Genomic DNA, 21,326 nt, shown 5'->3' with positions numbered 1-21,326 from the left:
GAGACAATATTTTGGTTAGAATGAAGCTCTAAACAGTGAATAGTGACTTTATTATATTAAAAATTAGGTAACATGCATGTGGGAGAAGTAGATGTAAAACTGCATTTTCCTACCCAGTAAAGGGCATCTCGAGAAGTTCTCTCCACTGAGAAAATGCAGGCAGAGTTGGGCATCCTTTCTTACCATGAGAGCCCTGCCAACAAGGATTTTCTGGCCTCGGGGCCCACAGATGGGGAGAGACTGGGTTAAGGACAAACTTCAGGGAACAGCTTTCTGCAGGTGGGAAGGGCATCTTCCCAGCCCACTGAGCAGCTGAAATGAGACCTGGAAGTGAAGCTGCTGTTATTTCCAAATAGATCATAGTATCTCGTTGCTTTGAACACTAAGAAAAACAGACAGGGATATAGGCTGATAATTTGTGTTCACACATTTTAAATCAAAAGAATGCCAAGGCAAAAGTGAAGATAATGTCAACAAGAACAATTTCATTAATCAAGGCCTTCCTTGTTCCCATTTTGTAATTACTAATCATAAGCTTTTAAAAAAACTAAATCTTTATTATTGAAAATATTACAGGTGTCCCCCTTTGATCCCAATCACACAATATAAGGAAATCACAATGAGCCTCTGTGTTCACTCTTACACATTTGAGGTTGGTTTAAGGTAAATGTTTTTAGTACAATTGAGGAAAGGTATTCAGGGATTACTTAAAAAAATAGAAATATAAACAATACTGATGCATAAATTTACTGTTTTTCTTTTACTACAGGTAATCAGTTTTATCTATCTTAACCCTTTGCACTCGCTTGCTTTTGTCTCGATTCCTTTATTTTAATGCTAACCGTGTCGAGTCACACTCGACATCCGAGTGCAAAAGGTTAAATTATAAAATACACAGCTGTACCTGTATCTGTTTACAGATGGGTAGACAGTCACACATTTGTATCATGCGTTATAATTTTCCAAAGCACTTTCACTCACATTATCTTCCACGTACATGATTTCTGATTCTGGCAAGAGCCCTGTGAGGTAGCCAGACAAGTTCTGTTTGCATTTCACACAGCAGGAGGGAGACTAAGCACGGCCTACGTAACTTGCTCAAAGTGAAGCAATGACTGGGATTTTGTGAGTTTCATTTCAGTGATGTTTGGCATTATATCATGTTGCTTTTCACTATATTATGATGATTGTCCAGCTTAATTTGCAGCGTTTTCTTGATGACGCTGGTTAAACGGACTCCTCCATTAACTCACCAGTCTAAAGGGGCAAATATTTTCTCACATTTCACACACGATCTGATTACTTCTGTCCCAAGTGAACAACCTACTCTGGGGGTATGGAAAAACATGATTAGAAGATACTTAGCCATTATATTATTCTAACAAAGAGCCATCTTTCACACCTCTCCAAGTAAAAAGAAACTTCAAGAGTGTCCCAAACAAAGAATTCTAATAATGCATGTTATCAGGTCCAGAATGAGTACTGTCTGTTTCTTCATTGTGGTAAAGAATGTTGCCTGGAGTACTTCCACCTAAAGACCTGTCAGATCTTTGGCAGAACTCTGGAGGGAGCAGAGGATGAAAACCAAAAGCTCAACTTTCTGCATGGCGAGGAGGATTCAATGAGTTCTTTTCTGTTTCTGTGTCTGTTGGCCAGGAGACCTGAATATGATAGGACTTCAGGTCCTCAGGAGGGATAAAATCTGGGGCATTGCTCATGAGGTCTTGCCCCCGGAAGGATTTTGGGAAGGCTATGACATCTCTGATGCTTGGCGCTCCAGTGACAAGGCATATCAGTCTGTCTAACCCTGTGAGTAAAACACAAAGTTAACAGATGAGAATGTAATCTGAGGGTGGGAGTGACTTTGTTTTTCTACAAAGGTTACAGAACTTTTAAATAAGAATCTTTACCAAGTTGCACCCAGGCATAGTTCCCCCTTTTTAGAGAACTTTTGAGGTTACTTTCTATCTCACTTTAGAAAATTGCTCAGTCACATCTACTGGGATGAATAGTGATAGCAGGTAATATCTTTAGCAAGGGCTTACTAAAGGCTAAACAAAATTAGGTGCTGTGTAGGAGTCTCTTAAGAACACAGAAGGAGGTCCCTGTGGTTGAGGGTCCATAATCTAGTGAACTTTCTAGAATTTCTCACATTCTTCCTGATAAAAGAAGCAAGGTGAGCATCCTTGTCCATCAGAAGGGCCATGGCACATTCCTACTCACACAGGCTGGGGCTAGGCAGCAGGGCTTCCCAGGCTCCTACCAAGGTGTCTGAGCCCCCAGGGATTTGAGCTAAGACCACACAGTTCCATTCTATTAAATCTTTCAAAATGATTAGTTAAGTTTTAGCTTTATAACTGGTAAGTAAACAAACAAATTCTGTAGAACCCTTGGGTTCACTCCCTACCTCCTTTATTCCTCCATCCACCACCCCCCTTAAGCTGAGCCCAAATTGGAGACAGTCCAATGGAATGAAATTTGGCTTGTAAAAGGGCAGACTGTTTACCTAAGGCAATTCCTCCATGAGGGGGCGCCCCGTAATCTAAAGCCTGGAGCAGGTGGGAGAGCAATTTCACGTCTTCCTGAAATTCAAAAGATAATTCCATTTAAATACTGAGGGTCCACTAGGTGCACACTGTGTTTAGGTGTGAAAGGGAAAACAAAGGTGAGTTAAAAAAGACCTCAAGAGGTTTATAGTAGAGCAAGGTGATGTGATAAGTCACAGATATTAAAACCTGAAGAGAAATGCCTGGCGCTCAATAAAGGCAGTTATTATACTGATAACGCAAATAGTAAGACCAAGGATATGGCTCCAAAGGGTAGGATGAAAGCAGGGAACTGTCCTGTCAAGGGACTAGGGGAGGGTATTAGGAAGCAACAGTGTCAAATGCTGCTGGGAGGTAGGAGAAATTAGGGCAAAGGACGGGACATTGAATTTGGTGACCAAGAACAGACCACTGGATTTGGGTATTCATCTCAAGTAACAGAATTAAGTGTGTCAGTGCCTATGAAGTACTTAAGCAGTGCCTGGCATATAGTAAGCACTGCCAAACAGCTATTACCTACTTTTCAAAGACTTACACTAAAGGTAGAGAAGCTGATACTATCCTGTATCTAGTGAATCCTCCAATCATACAAATTTTAAAGACACAAGGCCAGGTTAGAACATGTTACCTTCAGTAATGTTTCCAGGATGTAGCGCTGGAGCTGTGCATCGTGAATTCGGATAGAACCGCCTCCTATCTCACTGCCGTTTAAAACCAAGTCATAGTGCTGGCTACGGACCTACAAGATTCAGAGTCTCGACATTAGAATGTTATCTACTGACTCAAACCGACAATTTCTTCTGGGGCTTCCAGAACTGGGTCAGACTGAAATCTGAAGTTCTTTGCTTTGTTTTTCCCCACAGTTCCTTTGATTTGCAAGCACAGATATGGTACCTTTTCGGGCTCAGTGTGGAGAAGGTGGATGTCACTGGGATGGGGAGCCGTGAATGGGTGGTGGGCTGACTCCAGCTCCCCGGGGTTTTCCTCCTTGGGAAGGAAGAGTGGGAAATCCACCACCCAAAGGAAAGAGAACAGAGCTGGGTCACGGAGCAGCACTCCTCTTGCTTCTAGAAGGTCAGCACATTCCAGCCGTAATTTTCCCAGCAAAGAGCACTGCACACAGAAGATAGGAACATTGAGGTAACTGCTGGGACAGAGTAGTCAGCGATGACCTATCTGGACTCTAAAGCCAGGCCATTCTCTGAGAAAGGATTAGCCAAGTAATAGACACACTCAATGGTCTGAGAAGGACTGTCACCCTCAGTGATTGGGGAATGGAGAACACAGGTATCAGTTTGAGTCTGAACTGTTTGCTACTAACATCTCTGCATCCTCGGCCACAGTGAAATGGAGATAAAAGTATTCCAGAAGGCTGGGTGACGACAGATAAGACGTGTAAGGTGCAAGATGATGGGCACCTATTCCCAGGATTTCCGTACTGCCCCGAAGGGTGTGATGAGCATCTGCGGAGTGCCTGGCATGTACTTAATGTTCTACAATGCTTGCTGCTAGGAGAAGGGCAGGGTGGATTAGAGGTTAACTCAGAGTGCACCTTTGGGAACAAGACTTTGAGGGTTAGGAAAAAAATCGGGCTCCTCCACATCCCAGCTGTGTGTGTGCGCAAATTTTTAACTTCCCAGCCTCAGTTCTCTTTACAATAGTAACAGTAGCAGTACTTGACCTTTACAGTATATTTTCAGTATTTGTGTGACTTCTATACCACTTCTGCATATTTTACAATGGCGTGTTCAGCTACGTCCAGTCTATTGTGTATCTTCTGAAGAACAGGGAGTCGGCCGGTGCCTGGCAGCCCTCACCACCTCCCAGTGGCTGCTCCAAGGAAGAGGATCCTGCCACGATCAAGTAGGGCCAGGTGTCTGCCAGCCAGCAGCCCTCCAGCAGTCTGACCTGTCCTCCACATTTTCAGGAATGCATTATGTATAAAAGTTAGTGACTACCAAATTTTCTTAATTTACAAAACTTTGAAAATGAACATATTTTTTCATAGTTATACATCGAGTCCTGACAGCCCTCTACCTAAGTGGCTTTCCTAATCAGGACCACAGCCAGGCTGTGAGCAGTGCCCATGGAGGCTAGTGGCTGGTGAAGAAACTAGTTTTTATACAGTGCACTATAAAGTGCTGAAAGACATTTACTCATATATCCCTAGCCGGTTTGGCTCAGTGGATAGAGCAACGGCCTGCAGACTGAAGGGTCCCGGGGTTCGATTCTGGTCAAGGGCATGTGCCTCAGTTGCAGGCTCCTCCCCTGGCTCCTGGTGGGGGTGCATGCAGGAGGCAACCAATCGATGTGTTTCTCTTACATTGATATTTCTCTCTGTCTTGCCCTCTCTCTAAAAATCAATGGAAAAATATCCTCGGGTGAGGATTAAAAAAAAAAAGGTATTTACTCATATAAAAACTCATGCAGAGCAGCTCCATTTAATGAAATTAACAGTCAATTTCAAATGTGTATTCCATGCACAGAGGAGAGCTCCATTCAGCCCCAGCAGCACGGAGCATGGAGGTAACTTCTCTTACTGCTCTCTTGTGCTCTCCGGCCGTTAGCAGGACCATGTCCTCCTCCTGGATCTCCATTCGTCTGATCAGGCCCAGGCCTTGCTCCTCCATCAAAAGCTTAGCAACCGGAGAATTCCAGTTCCTATTGGCTTTCAGGAACACAGGTAAGACTTCCTGTGATAAAAAGATTAACATTTTTCTAAAATGTGGGATTTTCTTATAGTACAAAGATTTCTTGTTCCCAATAGAAGAAAACTTACATGAGATTACCTCTATTCCCTCCTGAACCCCTTCAAAATGATACAAAAGGAATTTAAAAAGCAATCTCATTATAACAAAAAACAAAGAGAATAACGGGTCAGGAGGGATGTCAGTAGATGAGATTTCTGCAAATTTTTGGCAGATTGCAAGTGTGAATGGAGCATAAAGTCTTATATTTTAGATCCTTTCTTCAAAGTATCATTGATTTTAATGACTCAAAAAACATGACTATTTTTAAAGCCATTGATTCCAAAATGGCCGAGGCAGTTTCCACTTCTTGTGAGAGTTAAGAATGTCCATTTCCACTCCTGCTCCTCCCATTTTAGTTCTACCATTAACCAAGCCCAGAACACAGTTGTCTATCAAAGTTGTATTCAGAATTTTTAAAAAGGGTACAGGAAGAACAATTAATTCAGGCTTTCCTTCACACCCACCACAGTTTCATTTAAATCTTGGGCACATGGGGCTCTATTTATTTTCCTAACCAGATTAAAGTACTGTTGTTTATTTTAAAAAGCTATGATGGAACTTCCATTCTGATTAACGGTGAATTCAACTAAGTTGAAGTCTTAGAATTATACCCAGAGGTAAGGTTAAGTTTAAAAATAAAAAGGAGCCCTGGCTGGTTTTGCTCAGTGGATAGAGCGTCTGCCTGCCTACTGAAGGGTCCCGGGTTCGATTCCGGTCAAGGGCACATGCCTGGGTTTCGGGCTCAATCCCCAGTAGGGGGCGTGCAGGGGGCAGCCATTCAATGATTCTCTCTCATCATTGATGTTTCTATCTCTTTCTCCCTCTCCCTTACTCTCTGAAAATCAATAAAAATATATTTAAAAATAAATAAAATAAAAAGGAAAAATAGAAGAATGATCTGAAATAACAAGATCCTTGAAACTAATGTTAGTGAAAGAACTCAAGCAATTATTAAAAATATTGAATCCCTAAAAGACAGGAAAAAAACTGCTCTAATTAATCCTTACCTGATCAAAATGGTCAGCTGCAAATTTCCTAATCGATTCAATGTCTTTTCTTTTTAAGTATTTCTGATGAAAGAAAAAGTAAACTCAACAATATGACACTTAGCTTCATAAACATGTTTATGATAGCAAAGGGAATACAAATATATTTTGTGTTCATCACAAGAGTAGGATTAAATACAAATTTAATTTCTGCTGCCAAGTAACAAAAATTTAAAGCTTGTTACAGGGCTTTAATTTTCCAAACACTGTATGCAAGTGTCACTGGGAATAGCTGTGCATGTATTCCATGTAATATGCAGGATAAATGTTCCAAATGAATTTTTACATTCTGAATTGTTAAAGAAAATATAACTTTCAGGTCAATAAGAAGATTCATAATTTAATTATTTCAGGTCTCTTAAAATTCTTTATATCTTACTTTTGTAAATTATCTCAATGTCTTTCTAAGTAAGACAAGGTCATCATAACTAATATTTATGGGCCACTTAAGTAGGTATGGGAGATACACAAAGGAGGAGTCAGGGTTCACGACCCAGCAGGTCTGATCAGCTACTTGGGGAAGAATGGACATCCTCAAATTGGGGTAAATAATAATGACAACAATATATGTTGTACAGAGCTCACCTGAGTACATTCATTCTGTCTGGACTAGAGTATGGATACCACATTACTTTCCACTGAGCATATGAAGTAATTATGAGACTGAATTCTTATCCCCAGATTGAATATACTTAATATGCTTATATATCCAAATGAATAGTCTTTCAAAATAGTAATCTTATTCAAGACACAACATGCAAGGGTTATGCTGGGTTAAGCTGAGAGCTCTGGACAAACTGAGGCTGAAGACAGAATATGAATACAATGTTATGCTTATCACTAATGAAAATGACCCCAAATGAAGCAGGTATACTTTTACAGCAATGTTTAAAAGGGGAAAAAGTAAAAAAGCTCTAGATCTTGAGTATAAACTCATATTCATCAGGTTTTATTGTTCTCCATAGTTCTAGGGACATTGTTAGACTTTACATAAAGATATGTAAGCATTCTTTTTTTAAAAAAAACAATTTTTATGAGTTTATTTGAGAAGATTATATTCTCATTTAAAGAGGACTGTCCTTTCTGAAGATTAGACAGGCCCATGTTGAACATATTTACTTCCCACAAACAGGTTCTAGAGAACACACAGAATTGTGCCTCACTTACTGCTCCTTCAGGGATGCATATGGCTTTGACGGTTCCTTGGGGTTTACTAAGTGCATCTTGAAGAAATCCAACCTCTGTGTTTCTGAACACATCACTGATGTCTACAATCTGGAAAATGGGTTAAAAAAAAAGGGTAACTAAAATATTTTACAAACAAGTTTTTAAAGAAAGTAGAGCTGTTAACATCTACAAAGTGCATTCATATAGAGTGATTGTCATGGGCTGGGCACTATGGCTCGTGCTAATGTACTCTCATTAGTATTAATTCATCTCATCTGTATAACAAGAGTATAGGGAAGGCACTCTTATTATCCCCATTAAATAAATGCAAAAACCAAAGCACAGAGAAGGCAAAAACTTGCCCAAGATGACACAGCTGGTAGTGGCAGAAGCACAATTGAAGCAGTCTGACTTAAGAACCACCATTTCATATTCCAAAACAAGAAACAAGGAGTGTTTGTTTTGGAATATTTAAATTTTTGTTTTTTGGCAGCAGCTGTGAGTAGGCAGTTAGGATTTTGTGTAGCAAATGTTTTTCAATCTAAGAGCCGAGCACTGCCTATTCGTAGACGAGGCAGGACTCAATTTCTGAGGCATCTGAACTGAGAACAGATGCGGTAATGTCACCAGCATCATACAAAGGGCTGTTGCTCTCTAAGAGCAAATAATGAGAGGCTTGCCAATGGAAACTGCTCCATGCACATCCTCCCCTGACCCTTATCTTCTTATCTAATAAAAGCGAAACATGCAAATTAACCATCACTCCACTACGCCCACAGCCAATCAGAGTGAGTATGCAAATTAACCCAACAAAGATGGAGGTTAATTTGCATATGCAGGTGAGAAGTGGTGTGAAGCCTGCTATGAGGGGAAGGAGGGGTGGCGGAGGGAGCTACTGGAGTGGTGCTCCAGACAGAAGCGAGGACTTGCCGGCTCCGGGCGGCCTGGGAGCAAGGACATGCCAGCTCCCAGGCGGCCGGGGAGTGGGGACTTGCTGGCTCCCGGGCGAGCCAGGGGCAGGGACTTGCCAGCTCCAGGGCAGCGGGGGAGCGGGGACTTTCAGCTCCCCCAGCTGGGGAGCGGGCACTTGCCGGCTCCCGGGCGGCTGGGAGTGAATCCAGGGGAAGGAAGGCCTATTCTTGCACGAATATCGTGCACCGGGCCTCTAGTAGTTAAATATGTATTGATCTTAATAATATGAAAAAATTTTCCATAGGTTTGAGCTCTTTAAATACCACAGAAAAAGAATAAATATCTCTTAATGGCCTTCCAAGTGCCATCTTAGTTAGCTTAAAAAAAATTGAAGAGAAAAGAACAGGGTTTTTTGTTTTTCCTTTCAAGTTATCATTTGTGTCCATATAATTGATAACTTATCAATAATATAAACTTTATAGCAAGAATCTTGCTCTCTGGAAATTGGGTTTTGGAACACAGTAGATAGAAAAAAGTACTGTGATGCTAACAGACTTTTATCCTCTCTTGCTGTAGCTCCAAAACAACAAAGGTAACAAGCTAAGGTAACAACAGAAAATATGATACAGCAGTGTGTGCAACTGATTGTAAATTTTGAAGTGGTTCAGAAGACTTCGGGACTATTTGGGGGCAGAGACCTGGAAAATTGAAGAGTCAAAAGTACCTTCATCCCAAAGCGAGTGTCGGGTTTATCAGTTCCATAGCTGGCCAAAGCCTCGGCAAAAGTCATAGCAGGAAAAGGCACCCCCACAGGCCCTTTGTCAATGGGCCAGGAATACTGGAGCAAACCCTCAATTAGACTCCGGATCCCGGTCTGGTCTACAAAAGACATCTCTACGTCAATCTGAAACCAAACAACACATGGAAACTAACTTGAACAGCCATAATATTACTATGTACACATATTCATATATTTCTCTGGTTTTAAGTTACCACAGGATTCTGGACATAAATACTTAATACATGGGGGGAATAAATATTATTGTACATCTGTGTTTAAACTTTTTTTTTTTAATTTCAGAGAAGGAGAGGGAGAAAGAGATAGAAACATTAATGATGAGAGAATCATCAATTGGCTGCCTCCTGCACGCCACCTACTGGGGATAGAGCCCGAAACCCAGGCATGTGCCCTGACCAGGAATTTAACTGTGACCTGGTTCATAGGTCGACATTCAACCACTGAGCTACACCAGCAGGACTGTACATCTGTTTTATGTCAGGTACTGTGCGAATGCTTACATATATCATCCACTTGTTTAGTTCCTATGACTACCCATGGGTCATAGCAGCTAAGTCACTTGCCCATGTATGTACAGCTAGTAAGTAGTAAAGCTACACTTGATCCCAGGTCTGTCCACCTTCAAAGCTTATGATTTTTGTGCTTCATCTGCTACCAAACAGAAACCAAATCATAGCAGCTCTGATGAGTGCCCAGAGTAGGCAGAGTAGATATCAACATATAGGACTGTTAGTTCTTAATGTACAAGAGGTGTTTTAAGAATTTTATCACGACCATGAAAGTGCTATGGAATCTTTGGCATCCCTTAGTTGGTGGCCAAAATCCTTATAAAAAGGACACATGAAATATGTCAAAAGTTAAACAATGAATGCCTCCACTGCAGGCCAGCTTCACTAAATAGCTGATGGATAAAATGTAATGAGAAGTCTATCTGACTACTGTCGTGGACTGGAGACACTGGGCTGTAGTGAGACTGCATGAGTAAGAGACAAGTGAAGATAGCTTTGTACCTGCGTAAACTCAGGCTGTCTGTCTGGCCTCGAGCCTTCATCTCGATAACATCTGGCAACCTGAAAATATCTACAATAGAAAAATAGCATGAATTGAGTCATGATTCTAATAAGACATACACACATTTCCCCCCAAATTCATGGCTGTGCAGGCTATGAGATAAATTAATTACAATACCTAAAGGGCATATAAGAAATTTAAAAATTCATTAGGATGCCCTAATCTAATCAGATACATAGCTGACCCAGAATTGAACTATTCTATATATTGCTTTAGAAATATACAATGGCACCTTTGGATATTCACATATTAGACTGGCATGCAAGGCGGTTCATGCTTCTTCACACAGACTCTTGTGCTTTGGCCAAATTGAACTACTTGTTGCTCCATGAATACACTTGAGCTTTCCTGTGCTATGCCATTCAACTCTCAACTCCATCTGCTGAAATGAACTCTGTCCCAGGAGGCCCAGCTCACCAAGTTTTTATACTTCCCAAACAATATAATTTAAACCTCTTAATATCTACCCTGCAACTCTCAATGTACTCATTTTTTGCTTACATCACAGTTGGTTTTATTTATTATCCTATTCTGTCTTACTAGATTGATTAATTCTTTGAGAACAAAAGCTATTCTGTTCTGAATCCCCTGCCACATTTACTAGCTTATAGCTCTGCACACAGTGGCCACCCAATAATCTTTACTAAAGAATGACTACATATTTTTAGAGTATTTTGCATATATTTCCCAAATGCTCATACATTTTCTAACCTTCTTTTTAGAGTTCAGGCAGCCCTAGCTGGTTTGGCTCAGTGGATAGAGTGTTGGCCTGCGGACTTAAGGGTCTCCGGGTTTGATTACGGCCAAGGGTATATGCCCAGATTGCAGGCTCAATCCCCAATAGGGGGCGTGCAGGAGGCAGCCGATCAATGATTCTCTCTCATTATTTTTTTATTAATCTCACCGAGGATATTTTTCCATTGATTTTTATTTTATTTGTATTTTTTAGAGATAGTGGAAGGGAGGGGGTGAGACAGAGAGAGAGAGAGAGAGAGAGAAACATCGATTGGTTGCCTCCTGCATGCTTCCTAACCAGAGCCAGGGATTGAGCCTGCAACTGAGGTAGGTGCCATTGACCAGAATCGAACCCGGGACCCTTCAGTTTGTAGGCTGACAATCTATCCACTGAGCCAAAGCGGCTAGGGCCTCTCTCATTATTGATGTTTCTATCTCGCTCTCCCTCTCCCTTCCTCTCTGAAATAAAAAATATATTAAAAAATGAAAAAGAATTCAGGCAACTTTTTTTCCTTTTTCCCTTCCCGTCCCCACTTTTCCTTTCCTGACAACTACTAGCATAAAGAAAGCTCACCTGTCTAAACCACCAACCATCAGAAGCTGCTTAAACTGTTGTGGACTCTGAGGGAGAGAATAGAACTTTCCAGGTTCCCTGGATGGTATTACAAACTCCTTTGCACCCTTTTAACGAGAGATGGGTGGGGAGGGAGAGAGAGGAGGCATTATGAAAAGAAACAAACCAAAGAACTGGTGGAAGCTGATACTTCAGCTCATCAATGGACTAAAGAACAAAGTCCTCATGATGACAGAGATCATTTCTTGTTCACCTTTTAGTCCCCCAAAGGCTTGCACACAGTAGGCTTTAAATGTTTGGACATAGTAGGTATTAAATGTATGCTTGTTGAAATGAATTCTCAATTCTTATTCACATAATTCCTACCTGCTTTTCTAAATTAAACTACAGTTTTATAAGTCCAGATATTGTATAAATAGATTGAACATCAAGGTTTAGAAATGTCAGTTCTTAATGAACAAGGGATTTATATTTAGAGAACCAATTCATTATTGATTTGCATCTATAAAACTCAAAGAAAACTCAAGTAGAATACAAAGATTTTTATCTCAAAATATTGACCCATACAATTTTTTCAACTCTCTTTTCTTTTAAGGAAAAATATAGTTTTACTAAAGGACCTAAAGGAAGACTTCAACGAAACCCACATTAAAACGACCAGTCAAAATCCCATTTCTTTTTACCCCCCTTAGTTTTGACATTTAGAATAAAAGAGTGAGAACAGTCAGAAGGATTCTGAAGAAGTATGAGTGGCCTTGCCCTGGCCTATTTCTAATGTTCCCAGATTAGTTCATCTACCTCACATTTGTTGCACGCAATTCTTTTTTAAAAAAAATTAAATTTATTGGGGTGACATTGGTCAATAAAAATTATATAGATGTCAGGTGTATAATCCTCTATAATACATCATTTGTATATTGCACTGTGTGTTCACAAGTCAAGTCTCCTTTCATCACCATTTATCCCCTCTTTACCTTCTACCTCCCCACCCTGCTTTTGCACTCAACTCTTCAACACCACTACGAACTGAAGGCTAGAAGATGCTATTTTATTGGTTACTAAGCTTTTAGCATTTTCTATGTGAAGGTTCATCCTGAATTAAAATGCCCGGGAAACCCAATGCAAAGCCAAGGACTGGGGAGTGTGTTGGGTCCTGGAAACGGTAGCCTATGAACCCCTACTAAGTGAATATCATTGAGACCTAGAGAACATAGGGCTACAACGCGTGCTCGGACCTGGTTCAATGAGCTGCTGCACCCAAAGCAGTAGGTGTGACTTCTGCTCAGCCCTAAGTCCTGTTTTCTCTCCTAGACCATGGAGCAGGGATGGCGAAACCCCAACTCCAAGTTCCTAAGGCCCTGCTGCAGGTGAGAAGGGCAGGCTCAGGGTCTTTAAGTTGAGGGAGGGATACACACTGGGGTTGGGGGGTAGGGGTGCAGCGTGGGGCCTTGGCAACAGGATCCACTCACATCCCCCAGAGAGAAAATGGAATGTGAGCAGGTGGGACTCAGACATGGCTTTGCCTCTTAGCACCTCTGCTTCACTGGCAATTTTCTCAGCTCTTAAGAAAATCTGAATAATGTGATCATCTTGAGGCAGTAAAATAAGTAAAAGAAATAAAACCAAGTGAATATAAATGCAAAGTGGGCCAGTTTCCTAACTAATAGGACATTACAGTTAGGTTGATACATACTCCTGGAGTCCTCTTAAACAATGTCGGTGTTTCTACATCCACAAACCCTAAAAAGAGAGAGACATCTGAATTTAATAGATAGGAATTTGTCGAATATGATGTCTATGGTATAGTCCAATAATCTGAGGCTACCCTTAATTAGGAATTTTGACTGAAAAAGTTACCAAGCCCACTGATGCTGGTTTCTATAAACCCAAGAAGAAAGCTGAACATTTTCATGAAATCCTATTCTGTTCATAAAGTTGATACTTTTGTAATGAAATAATTCTTACTTAATGGATCCTTGTCTATGAACTGTTCTGGTTTTTTAAATATTCTGCTAGCATAGCAAAAATAACACAAATAACATAAATATAGTAGGAAAAGACCCCAGGACTAATTAAAGAGTCAAATTTAATTCCCATGACATTTCTGAGCTCACAACAAATGCTATTTAAGCATGACGAAGAATTTTAAAAACTTCCAGGGGTAACAACCAAAGGGCTGTCTGACCTGCAGTAGTGATGGGAAATACTTAAGGTAACAGGCACTAGCACCTTTAAAAAGCTGTATCTGTGACCCAGTAGAGAGCTAAATTATGCTCTAAATTACTAAATTATGCTCTAGGACAAAACACCTGGAAATTAAACTTCAAAAACTGCTTTACACATTAAGTGAATTCCAGACCTCTGGCAACATCGGACCCAATGATGCTAAGGCGAGGATACAGTAAAACTGCTGAACAGGACAGAAGAGATGCTAAAAAGCTCCAAGAACATGCAGGCGTCTCCCTTACCATGTAGATTACAGAGATACTCCCGCATTTTCATGACCATCTGGGACCTTAGCCGCAGGTTATACTGCATTTGGGAACTGCGCAAGTCCAAGTAGCGATACTGCAAACGAAGAGCCTCTGTTTTCTAAACAAATTTAAAGATTTTTGTTTAAATATTTTTTCAAATATTAACAAGACATTAACTTTAGATAGAGAGTTTGAAATTTCAAAAACTTTATCTTTAGCTCCCACCATTTGGATATACATAGTAGGTATTAATAACAGAGGATGGCACCTTCATAAAGTCCTTAACTTCAAAGGGCAGCTTCTTGCACGGATTCAGAAGTTCAGCTGTTTTAACCTTGATTTCAATCTCACCTGTTGGCATTTTCTTAAAGAGAGAAAGAGACCTATTTAAAAATTTACTCATCAGGGTATGTACACAGTGAACATTTGTAAAATACATGATTTACTTATGTATATAACATGCACAGGTGCTTAGTGTGTAGTCTAAATGTCTGTGCATAATTTTGACATTCTTATGCATACTTGTGGCTGATATGACCATTAACAAATATCTTAACATGCATATTTATATCAGTGTGTGTGTTTATAGTGAAGATTCTGAAATCTGTAGGCTCATTCATAGAACTTACAGAGCCTTAGTGCCTGATGTCCAATAGGTGCTCAGCCTCTGTTGCCTGAATGTGCAGACAGACAGTGCAAGTGTATACGGTGACGTTTACATAGATACAGGGTCTACACTACTAACTGGGTTCTCTTGTCCTGGAGGCCGGGAAACCACTGTCCCAGACACTTGCACCACAGATTCCACGGGGGCTTCACATAAAATCTTCTTCACGGAAGCAGCGGACTACAGAAAAAGAGGGGAAAACAGTTCCAAGAAACACATGAATTTAAAGGAATCTGTGCTAACTCTAGTCTATGGTTTAGAAAAATGGTAATACTCATAGAGCTTAATTGCTGTAAATACTGGGGCTGCCCTTAATGACTTTATTAAAGAATTTGGTAAATTGTATCACAATTTTGACTCCAGTTAATACAACAAGTCAAACTCTTAACTAAGAGTGTAAAAATGTTTTTCTTAAAGGAAAATAAGGAAAGAAATGATTAATGCAAACAAATCCCACATACATACTTGAAAGACAACTGTTCCCAGGGTTAGTCTTAGGGTCAGTTAAGTCCCACAGCAATAATGGAGTCTGAAGGTTAGCTATGCTCATTTCTAGATCCTGAGATAATTCACTGCTCTTATTTCAAACACTAAAAGCTGAGTAAATAAAATTTTCTTAGGCATACAAGCATTACAATAGAAACCAATGTTGCCCAACAACTATGATGAGAGAGCTTTATTTGATCTAATTTTAATGGTAATTATTTTTAGCAAGTAGTACCTTCCCATGGCTCAAACTTCAAAGGAAACATATACAGTGAAGTCTCCCTCCTGTCCTTGCCCTTTAGTTCCTCTTCCCAGATACTCACAGATCCTTGCAGGGACACATCATGAAATACACACATGCATACCTCCTTTTTAATACAGATGACAGCACTCCTGTTTTGTTTCCTCTATCAATATACCTTTCTTTTTCCATATTAGTTCATAAAGAGCTATCTATGGCTGTCAGGATGTACATTTTTTATGCCACGCTCTTATTGGGGAACAACTAGGTTCTTCCCAATTTGTTTCTATTAAAAATAATCCCGCAATGAAAAATCTTGTATTTATGTCATTTTGCATCTGTCTAAGTCTAGGTGTAAGATGCTTGTAAGATAACTGACTAGAAGCGGAAGGAGTAGTTGAAAGGACAGATGCACTTCTAGTTTTGATGTTGCCAAATTGCCCTCGATGGAACTAGTGCCATTTGGACTCCCTCCATGCAGGTAGGAACACTTATTTTCCCTAGCAGTGTGTTGTCAATCTGTGTGTCAAAAAGAACAATTCTGTGTAGTTATCTCTCTACCTATGAGTGAGGTTGGGCATATTTTCATACATCTAAAAGCCGTTTATATTTTCTTTTTCTTTTCTGTTAATTTTATGTTCATATTTCTGCTGGGTCACTGTTTTTTTTTGTTTGTTTGTTTGTTTGTTTTTAATTTGATCTATAGTAACCTTTTAGATATTAGCAATATTAGCCCCTGTATTTGATGTGCTCATTAACAAATGTCTCATTTATATTTATATAGGTGTATGTTTGTGGTGAACATTTTTCCCCGGTTTGTCATTTGTCTCAATGTTGTTTGTATTTTTTAACTTAACTTTTGAATTTCAAACCTCAAACAAATTTAGTTACCCTGACCACAGCATCAGAGAGGCTTTCAGTAACAGTAGGAAACCTTCCATTACCTCATCCTGAGGAATGAGAACTTGAACAAGCCCCTGGAAATCTCTTAACACCAGGAAGATGTTTTGCCTGATTAATGAAGAAAATGAACATGTTAGGATAAAATCTCTGGGCCCAAAATTTAAGCAGGCAAAGCAAACTAAACAAACAAAAGGCCCATATAATTTCTCACATTTATTATAATAAATAACATGTGTTTTTATTAGCTACTAGTGTCCTGGTGCATGGATTCATGCACATTGAAAGGAAATTAATTAGAAGAAATATTTTAATATCGCTATTTGTGTCTTGCTAATGAAAAGAAAATAGGATTCTACTGAGTCTCCTATCTACCTACTCCAGGACTTCTGTGAGGATAAAATGAGATGAGGCACAGGAAAATGCTTCACAAACATTTGGTTAAACTATAAAATGTTTGCATCTGGCTATAAAGCAAGTCGGGTTCCTGGGCTGAAGAAACTCCAAGGAAGCTAGTCACTAGGAATAGGAAGCTGGGCGTTGCTATGTGATGTCATTACCTGGCTTCCATGATGTCATTACCTGGCGCCCACAGTGACCGTTTCCGGGCTGGGCTGGGCTGTGGGCCACATTTTGTGCCATGGGGTCTTGGCAGCGTTGGCTGTGATTTGGTGGGGTGTTGCTCCGGGGTGGTGGCGAGGCCTGTGTCCCACTTGGGGGAAGCCCAGTATTGGTTTGTTGGTGCCAGGTCCGTGTGCTGTTCATTTTTAAATGGCCAGTGTGCATCAGAGCTACCGGTCGGATGGACGGATGGACACTTAGCCTTTTATATATATAGATAGTCATGAAATTTTCTATGTAGCTTTTTTTTTTAAAATCCTCACCTGAGGATATGTTTATTGATTTTAGAGAAAGGAAGGGAGAGAGAGAGAAAAACATCGATGTGGGAGAGAAACATTGGTGAGTTTCCTCTGGAATGCATCCCAACTGGAGATCAACCTGAAACCTCAGTATGTGCCCTGACCAGGAATCGAACCCGAAACCTTTTGGTATATGGGATGACACTCCAACCAACCAAACCATCTGGCCAGAGCTCTATGTAGCTTATTAATGAAAAACAAAACAAAACAAAAACTTCTTATACTAGAGGCCTGGTGCACAAATTTGTGCACTGGTGGGGTCCCTGGCCAGCGATCAGAGCTGATGGGGGCTGGCTGGCCAAGCGGAGGGACCACAGGAGGTTGGCTGGCCACAGGAGATTGGCTGTGGGAGCGCACTGACCACCAGGGGAGAGCTCCTGTGTTGAGCATCTGCCCCCTGGTGGTCAGTGCATGTCATAGTGACCGTTCAACCGGTTGTTCGGTTGCTTAGGCTTTTATATATACTAGTAGCCCGTTTGCACGAAGATTCGTGCAATAGACCTTCATTCACCTGGCTGCCTGCACCAGTTTTCTGCCAGCACCAGGGACCCAGGCCTTGGCTGTGGCCACCGCCTTCTGCCTTCTTTCAGGGTCGGGGCTTGGCCCCGGGCGGTGGCCTTGGGCTCAGTCGCACCCAACATCCCTGCTAAGGATCACAGGAGCCGACCCCCCGTGGTTTCCTGCGATCCCTGCAGGCTCCCCGCTGGTGCCCAAGGCCGGGAAAGCCTCCGCCCGAGGCTTTCCCGGCCTTGGGCTCCGCCACACCCCAACGTCCCTGCAATGGTTTCCTGGTGGGCGTGGTTGGTGGGCGTGGCTTGGTCATAGCGAAGGTGCGGTCAATTTGCATATTTGTCTATTATAAGGTAAGATAGATAGATATTCAGCTTACTAATGTCATCCAGATGGCTTATTAATGAAAAGGAAGATTTAAAAAATGTTTTAATTTTCATTGGCTTAAGTCTTCATAAGAAAATTTTATTAAATTTGAAAACTTTCCACATATTAAAATCCAAGAGAATATTTTAGCGTACTAAAATCATCTGATTGGACATTTTTGAAGTATAGCAATATAAAGCCTTTTCCTAAAAAAAGATACAATCTAAAATTTTCTATAGGAGGTCCAACTACTAATTTAATATCTCTATAACCCATCTAAAGGTCCCCCAAATCCCAACATTATTAGCATTCAATCTACATTTTTCCTACTGTCTTTACTACCAACAAGAGGTTCAGAAAGCCTCCTCTGATTTTTTAAAAAAATATATATTTATATTGATTTCAGAGAGGAAGGGAGAGGGAGAGATAAAGACATCAAGGATAAGAGAGAATCATTGATCTGCTGCTTCCTGCATGCCCCACTGGGGATCGAGCCTACAACCCGGGCATGTGCCCTGACTGGGAATCAAACCGTGACCTTCTGGTTCATAGGTCGATGCTCAACCAGTGAGCTATGCTGACTGGGCACCTCCTCTGATTTTGAGAAGATAAAGTCAACAAATTTATGGGTCAAATGTCCATCCATTTGGGACATATTCTTTAGAGAGGTCACACAATCTATGTATTTCGATCTCTTCAATGTGAATTACTGTACTATTCAGAAATGTTCTAGAATACAACAGCAAAAGGGCTCTAATCTTAAAGGATCACTGTTCTCTACTTAAATTTAGAATAAAATAAGCTTGTTCATGCTCTTGGAGCTTACTAGCTGGCCTATTCCCAATTACTAGTTCTTCGGAGTTTTAAACTAAAAAGTTAAATTCCACGGCTGAAAGGCTTTTTAAAAAAAGTGTTTATTAGGCCATTGCTACCAAAAAAAAAACAACCCCATACAACACAAAAAAAGACTGGTCTTGGGACATGGAGCAGCATGATTAGATAGAAAAAAAAACACAGCATGTCCGTTATCCCGGAATTTTGCAAGTGTTTTTAAACCTGAAACAGAGAGAAAGGTGTGACACCTTAAATAAATGAAGCATGCGGCCCGCCGGCCGCGAGTTTGACATGCTTGGAGCTGTTCTGAAAGAATTAGCATTAGCTATAGACAAAGGGAAAAGGAGAAGGTGATGCAGGGCTACTGTGGGCTAGGGCACAGCAGGAGGATCTGTAAAGCTCATGTGTGAACAAGAAGCAGAGGCTCCTGGGGTTTGACAGGCCTGGCTATTCACTCTTTTTATATAATCTCAGAAACAGCCACCTGGGTGTCAATTATAATTCCAACATACACTAAGGAGTGTGAGCAGTCTTTTGTTGGTTTTGCACTATAGCTGTTAACCAATTAACCCCTTTATCTCTTCCTTCCACCCTCTGGCCTGCAGTAATTTAATTTAAGACATCTCAGAATTTTCTCTTTGTCAGGAGTCTTCAATCCTTGTAAGCCAAGGGGCATTTCAGTTCATTGGTGGATCACACTTCCTTATTACGCCCTTCAACATATGCTAGTGGTACTTACTCAGAGTAACACTATTTGGGCCTTTCAAAACAAAATGGAAAATTTAACGAATTTTGAGAATCTTGTAGGAGTTGCAAAGCTTTTATTCTTCTGACAACACCATGCATTCTTAAACCGTCTGTGTCAACTTACCTTCGGTACTGAATCCATCCACACAAGGTGACTTCTTGGCCTAAGTGCGAAGAACGCAACTCTCCACACGTGTTGGTCCGGGCAACAAAGCTACTGAGTTCTAAAAAGAAAAAAGCAAGATGAAAAATCTATTATTTCCAAACTGCTCAAAAATAAAGACTTCAAGTCACATCATCTTAGGTATTTCATGTCAATGGATAAAATTTATAAAGTAAATCCAAGTATGTAATTTGATTCAATCACTATTAAATCTATAATGTCAAAGGTAAATGTGTCAAAAGACAACTAAATAATTGCCTTAATGTGAATTTTTGCCTTATGTTAGGAAGTCAATTTTTTTTTGATCACCAAGCATTTGCATTGACCTAAAATTACCCTATTCTTAATAGCACAGCACTGATCCTCCCCATATCCACTAGGACCTTAGGAATCACAGAAGTTGGATGGTGCAGTGACTAACTTTAGTGTGAAAGTGAAACAGTCACCATGTACACTTAAAATTTTTGAGACTTAGTAGCATTAACTAAAAGCCTATCTATGTGGCTCATTTTCTGGTCTTTTTAAACTCCAGGAAAACACACACACTATAGTGTAAGAAAGGAAGAAGGTGAGTGATCTGCTTTTACATTCCATCCACCCAGCTAAGACTAGCGGGGCATGGAGAACAGGAGGAAGTGCCGTCCAGAGGACAAGAGCTCCGCACGCCTCTCACCTGGAACTCTCCGGGGTGAACTCAGTCGCAGACTTCTGGATGGAGACCGCCCGATCAGCCGCGCGGTCCTTCCGGTGGGTGTGGCTAAACCCCTCCTTAGCCCCGTTAACCAACCCGAGAACATGCTGAAGCCGCTTGAGGGCGAGACGCTCACGAATCCCACACTGCCGGCGTTGGACGGTGGTCAACAGTCATTTTTGGAAATACATACGAATCCCTTAAAATGCTAGGAGTTCCCACTCTCTGCGCCAGTATTTAAGCCCTTCTCCGCTGAACATTCAAGTACATGTGTCCGGAAACTGGATCGATTTACCAGGTCTTTGGGGTCCTGGGGGAGTGGGTAGAAGAAAGACCTTTCTCCCCTTCTCCATACGTCAGTTTCCACTTCTGCTAACACACACAGCTGCGGCCGGATGTGCAAGAACGCATCCACACAGCAGCGCAAGGCGGGACCCCACGACCAGGGAGAGAGTGAAGGGGCCGGTCATCAATCGCACGCCCTTCCTTTCCTTCCGCGCTTCCCCAGTGGTTCCCGCGGCAGAACCGGGAAACAGGGAGAACTCAGCCTCGCGTTTCAATTCTGGCGCCGACCTCGGATATTCAACATGAGGAAGAGGGCAAATCCAAAACGTTGTGAGGGCCCGATTCTCCCCAGCACGTCGGCCGGGGGAGCCAAGCACGCCCTCCAAGCAGCGCTCGCGAGCGCCCAAGATTGCGGTGAAGACGATCAACCAATCAGAGCGGA

At 41.2% G+C, this 21,326-nt stretch overlaps 1 protein-coding gene across 3 annotated transcripts; it reads right to left on the bottom strand.

The window, feature by feature from the left end:
* Positions 1 to 556: 556 nt before the first annotated feature.
* DARS2 (aspartyl-tRNA synthetase 2, mitochondrial) lies at positions 557 to 21,278 on the bottom strand. 3 transcript variants are annotated; one of them, XM_079761118.1, is made up of 17 exons: positions 20,582 to 21,277; positions 19,870 to 19,969; positions 16,413 to 16,479; positions 14,820 to 14,921; positions 14,343 to 14,438; positions 14,069 to 14,192; positions 13,294 to 13,340; positions 11,601 to 11,707; positions 10,231 to 10,300; positions 9,146 to 9,325; positions 7,510 to 7,617; positions 6,304 to 6,366; positions 5,087 to 5,239; positions 3,441 to 3,659; positions 3,175 to 3,285; positions 2,507 to 2,582; positions 557 to 1,807 (listed from the first exon to the last, which is right to left on the bottom strand). In XM_079761118.1, the coding sequence occupies exons 1-17, from the start codon at positions 20,703 to 20,705 to the stop codon at positions 1,593 to 1,595; spliced, it is 1,962 nt and encodes a 653-aa protein (XP_079617244.1). In that variant the 5' UTR covers positions 20,706 to 21,277; the 3' UTR covers positions 557 to 1,592. The 3 variants fall into 3 exon arrangements, with proteins under 3 accessions (XP_079617244.1, XP_079617245.1, XP_079617246.1); XM_079761119.1 differs by lacking the exon at positions 16,413 to 16,479 and having other exon boundaries at positions 20,582 to 20,718; XM_079761120.1 differs by lacking the exon at positions 2,507 to 2,582 and having other exon boundaries at positions 1,693 to 1,807; positions 20,582 to 21,278.
* Between the last annotated feature and the right edge of the window lie 48 nt (positions 21,279 to 21,326).

The sequence above is a fragment of the Cnephaeus nilssonii genome (assembly GCF_951640355.1).
Source record: "Cnephaeus nilssonii genome assembly, chromosome: 21".
NCBI classification, from domain to species: Eukaryota; Metazoa; Chordata; class Mammalia; order Chiroptera; family Vespertilionidae; genus Cnephaeus; species Cnephaeus nilssonii.
The sequence above is the reverse complement of the archived record's forward strand: the minus strand, read 5'-3'. Positions and strand labels throughout refer to the sequence as shown.